The sequence below is a fragment of the Streptopelia decaocto genome (assembly GCF_964273445.1).
Source record: "Streptopelia decaocto genome assembly, chromosome: 6".
In the NCBI taxonomy this organism is placed as follows: Eukaryota; Metazoa; Chordata; class Aves; order Columbiformes; family Columbidae; genus Streptopelia; species Streptopelia decaocto.
Genome location: NC_138660.1, coordinates 5,707,474 through 5,712,448, shown reverse-complemented (window position 1 = coordinate 5,712,448; position 4,975 = coordinate 5,707,474). Strand labels below are relative to the sequence as shown.

The 4,975-nt window shown below is 47.2% G+C and overlaps 1 protein-coding gene across 1 annotated transcript; it reads left to right on the top strand.

The window, feature by feature from the left end:
* Positions 1 to 177: 177 nt before the first annotated feature.
* On the top strand, positions 178 to 3,847 carry RPL35A (ribosomal protein L35a). The gene is made up of 5 exons (XM_082057364.1): positions 178 to 288; positions 661 to 696; positions 1,853 to 2,005; positions 2,971 to 3,115; positions 3,789 to 3,847. Exons 2-5 carry the CDS (start codon positions 686 to 688, stop codon positions 3,810 to 3,812), a joined length of 333 nt encoding a protein of 110 aa, XP_081913490.1. The 5' UTR covers positions 178 to 288; positions 661 to 685; the 3' UTR covers positions 3,813 to 3,847.
* Positions 3,848 to 4,975: the final 1,128 nt, after the last annotated feature.

Sequence of the window (4,975 nt, the reverse complement as noted above, 5' to 3'; positions counted from 1 at the left end):
GGCGACTACCACGCTCCGGGGGCCTCGCGGGGCTGTCCACGCTGGTGCCTGCACGGCGGAGCTGGTGCCGCCCATTCGCGGATCGCCACCCAGACAGAAAGGTAACGCGGCGGATGCGGCGAAGGATGGCGCTAGGGGACGATGTACCCACCCAGCCGGGGCTGCCTCAGTTTTGCCCGCTCAGGCGGTGTGGCCGCCCGTGGAGGGGGGGGTCCTTCCCGGCCCATATCCCGGCAGGCATCACGGTGGCTCTCCCTTTCACCGCCATCTTGGTTCGCCGGCGCGGGGGTGAGCGGGGAAGCGGCGCCGCGGCGGGAAGCGGGAGGGAGTTGTCCCCGCCATGGCTCCACGGGCGGGTGTGCGGCTCCCAGGGCGTTTCGGCTGGCGCTGTGCGGAGTGGGTGGAGGGCGGGATGGCGCCGATGAGCGGCGGATGGTCCCGGCTGCGGGCACAGGCCCGGGGCTGAGGCGCCTGCAGCGTCCCTGGGGAAGCGGAGGAGGCCCCTTTCCTTCCCCGTGCGGCGGAGCCCGTCCTGCCGGTTCTCGTGCCCTGGTGGCCGTGCTGCGGGCTGTCCCCGGCCGGCAGGGTGCTCGGCCCGGGCTGCGGCGGCTCCGCCAGCTCGGCCTGGGGACTCACGGCGTGTGTGTGGTTTGTTTCCAGGCCTGCTGGGACCAGAGAGGACACTATGGCCGGGAGGTGAGTGACCTGCCCCGGGGTAGCTCTGGGCTCGCTGTTATAGCGAACTGCTGATATATGTTCCTGCAAACGGAGCATTTCAGAGAGTGCTTGTTAAAACTGCGGGCAACGATCCGTTCTCTTGTGGGTGCTCGTTATCCGGGACGGCTCCTCTGCCCAGTGTCCCGCTGGACCCTCTGTTGATGCCCACAGTTGTGTCTTTCTCTTCTGAAGCCTCTGCCTTAAACTGGTTGTAGCAGTTCCTGTGGTGTGTGTTGCTTTCCCAGGTCTGTCACTAGATGCGGGATATTAATTATGCTTTTGTTAGCAAAATATTTTTGAACTTTCACTGTATGGTAAAGGCTTTGGCACACTGTTACCTTGAGTAAGGGAGCTACTATGCCATCGAGATTTCTTGCAGATATAGGGATTGAGGTAAATGGTGGAGACAGTGAATCTGAATAGTCACTTTTTGTCTTAATATTTGTCTGTTGAGTTTATCTTTTGTGCATGTGTGGAAGGTGGAACTGGATCAATGTAATACTACTGTATGAGGGGACAGTTGCTGGATGCAGTTGAGATGGTCATGATGTGTATGTGATGTATGGAATGAGTCTTGTAATTGCTTTGCCTGTGTAGTACAGACAAGTCTTGGTTGTCAGTAGTTGAGGAGTTTGTGTAGTCACTTGTCCAGTGTGTATGTTGCTGCATCTCTGGCTGTCCCCATAGATTGTGGTTAATTCCTTTGAGGCTACAAATTAACAGCAGTTAATATCCTCTACTAGAGCAGTCACTGCAACACAGGAGACTCAGTTTATGTGGTGTGTAGAAAAAAGTAATGGTCACTCATCAGAGTGTTTGTACATGTTTGAAAATGTAACAACTACTAGTGCTGAAGTACTTTGGTTTTAGTGTGAAGCCTTTAGTGTCAGAGGTTTATAACAAGAAGACAGATGCAAAGTCCTTGAAAATACTTAATGTCCCAGTTCCTTAGTTTTCACCTGTTGGCTGAATGTGAGGATTTGCAGTAATTAAATAAAAGCAAAAACAGTGGGGTTTTTCTTCGGCTAAATTTCTTGTACTGGTGCAGAAATAGTTCCTATTGAAACAACACATTGTTTTTACATTTGATACTTTGGAATGGATTATAACTTGTAAATGTTTTCAATGTCTTTAGGCTGTGGTGCAAGGCCATTTTTGCTGGCTACAAACGTGGCCTCCGAAACCAGCGGGAGCACACAGCCCTTCTGAAAATTGAAGGTGTTTATGCCCGTCAGGAAACAGACTTCTACTTGGGCAAGAGGTGTGCCTACGTGTACAAAGCTAAAAAGTAAGTCACTTTTTATTGTTACATTAAATTAGCCAACTCCTACATCAGCTTTCGTAAATGTCAGGATGTGAGCAGTCTGTTTATGGAGTTTTTGTTATTTGGTTCACTTTATCAATACAATGTCCATAGAGTACTGTGTAGACCAGCTTCGTGGGTTGGTTTTGTTTTTAAAGTCCGTGGTTACTTTTGTTTTAATTGAACTGCATGTTCTTAATTCAGATAATGAAATTGTGTGAAATAATAGTTCGCTATTATAAATGATACATTAGAGAGTAAATGGGTTGAGAAACAAATTTTGCCTGAGACTGGCAAAAAACTAAAGGCAGTTTGGTAGAGTAATTTGAAGTCAGGTGAATTTGTGCTGAGTGCCGTTGGCTATTGAGTTACCTCAACAGCAGAATTATTTTGTGAAACCTGGAGGAATTTGTATCCTAGCTTTTGTGTGGCCATATCAGGGCAGTGTCACTTCTGCTGTGCTGGCAGTGGTGGAGGCCTTAAGAACAGTTACTTATCACCTTCCTCTTATTTTTGGGTGTAGTAGTTAGAGTTCAGATATGGGAGTTCAGAATTGCCTTGGCCATCATAATATACAAGATACCTTTTATTTTAAAGCATTTTTTTGCGGTCTTATACCCAGTGGTTGAAATTGAGGAGTTTTTGGTTTGATATCTTAGCATTAGCATTTTCCAAATTTTTAAGTTTTGTGACTTGTTAATAGTTTCCAGTGGAGCTTCAGATTAATTACAAGCTGCAATACTTGTTTGGAAGATATGGTGAAAAATATCTGTGACAGTTTTAGCAAATGTCACAGGTAAATAAGTGGAATGTGGTCCAGCTAAAGATGGCTGTGGAATAAAATTAGGGAAGTGCCTTGGAAGAGGTTGCACAGTCAGTCCCATCCCTGCTTGGTCCCGTACGGAGCTGTGAGTCGTATGCTCAGCAGTTCTTGTTCTCTCTTTTCTCAGCAACACCGTAACACCCGGTGGCAAACCCAACAGGACACGAGTGATCTGGGGGAAGGTGACCCGTGCCCACGGGAACAGCGGCATGGTTCGTGCCAAGTTCCGCTCCAACCTTCCTGCCAAGGCCATTGGACACAGAATCCGGGTGGTAAGTGGATTTATTTTAGCAACGAGATATTTATTGGCAGTTTTTGGGGTGCCTTTTAATCCCACATAGTATGAGGGAAAACTCAAGCTATGGTTTTATTCTGTTGCTGTTGTGTATTCAGCCTGGCTCTTTGGTAAGTGCTGCTTTTGGAGCTGGGAGAGGTTTATTGGTCGCTTCGTGTGCTGAAGGGGTTTGTCTCATTGTCAAGGGGTCTGTACGCTTGCTCACGTTGTCCAGAAAGGCTCTTTGAGTTCTGAGACTCTTCTTCAGCCCCCTTCTAAAGCTCTCTTGATTTCTTTCCACAAGATCTTGCACATGTATTTTTGCACCATTCTGCTCCAGTTTCTACCTGTTGACAGATGTTTCTCCTACTTCCCAGATGTCTTAACTGAGGGCCATGTTCTTCTGACCGGTCCCCTCGGACCTCTTTTAGCCACAAGGCTTCAATGGGACAGTCCCTTTAGGTCCATCACCCAGAGTTTTGATGCGATACCTTCCTAGTGACCTTGTAACACTTTTTCAGTCTTGCACCTCTTCTGTGTAATTGGCGGGAGGTCGTTTTTATAGTAGTTGAAGAGGTCAGTGATGTAGGTTGTAACTGCAAAAGTTGTGTTTAAAATAGTACAGTTCAGCAGTGGGATCTCTAACATGATTCTTTTTTTGTCTTTTACAGATGCTGTATCCATCTAGGATCTAAATTTTTATTGGAAATAAAATGGAGAATCTGTTAAATTTTTGTATAGTTCTATTTGTATTCTCTCCACCTATTTTGAGGGACTTTGTTTTTCGGTAGCATATCAGAATTCACAGCGCAGGGACACAACAGTGACTCTAAGCTAGACCGTGAAATGGAGATTTGACCCATGCTTGACAAGGCATTTGTATGTTCCAAAGACATACCTGGTGGCCTTTAGGCCACCTGTCTGTGCCGCCTGTCGTGGAATCTGAATGGTTTGCAGGGCTGAACAATAAATGTTTACAACCTCATAAACTTTGCACACAAGCTTTATATATAATAGAACATGAGAAGTACTTCCTTGCCTACCTACTACAGGGAAACTTCTTACTCCTATTTCTCTTGTATTTGGTGATGGCTGATGTTGAGGCAAAACAGCGTAATGGGACACTAAATCCTAGCAGGTATAAGTCCTAGTTCGCATCTAAAAATAGTGGTTCTAGTAGAATCGCAGAGAATGCGGCCACATGTAGCTGGGCAGCGTGCATCCCCCTACCATCAGCTCTGTGAAATTTATGAAGACACGTTTTCATCCACAGCTCTAGTGCACGAGTGTTAATACGTGCTGGTTTCCTGGTCAACCTTATCACAGGATGTAACGTGGGATGGAGAGGATCCTTACATCAGATTAGTGTATCACTTTCATAATTTCTTTAAGGTATGTTGGACAAGAAGGTGGTGAAAAATCTAAATATTCTTAAGTGCATGTCTCAGAGTTTCTCAGTACGTTTCTCAAGAATACTGGGTAGTTCTAAGGGAGGTTTGGGGCAGCTGCAGGTTGGCATGGTTACTGCTGATGTCGGAGTTCCAGAATGACCCATCAATACCTTGGGTGGGTGATTCTGCTGATTCTGTGTAGTTGCTTGGTTGTTTGGAAAGCGTCCCCAGTCAGTGCAGCGGGTGAGTCGCTGCCCTGACGTTTCCCGATGGCGTTTCTGTGTGGGTCCCTGTGTCCCCATGGGTGAGACCTTGCCTCCCCCAGCCTGGCCCTGCTGTGCAGCTGGGAGCCCCCTGAGCCAGGGAATTCACTTGTCTCCTGCAGTGGGCTGGTGTTTTCCGCCAGAGGTGGAGCAGTTGTATATTCACAGTGCATTGTTGGGTAAATTAAGACTTTATTTTGAATG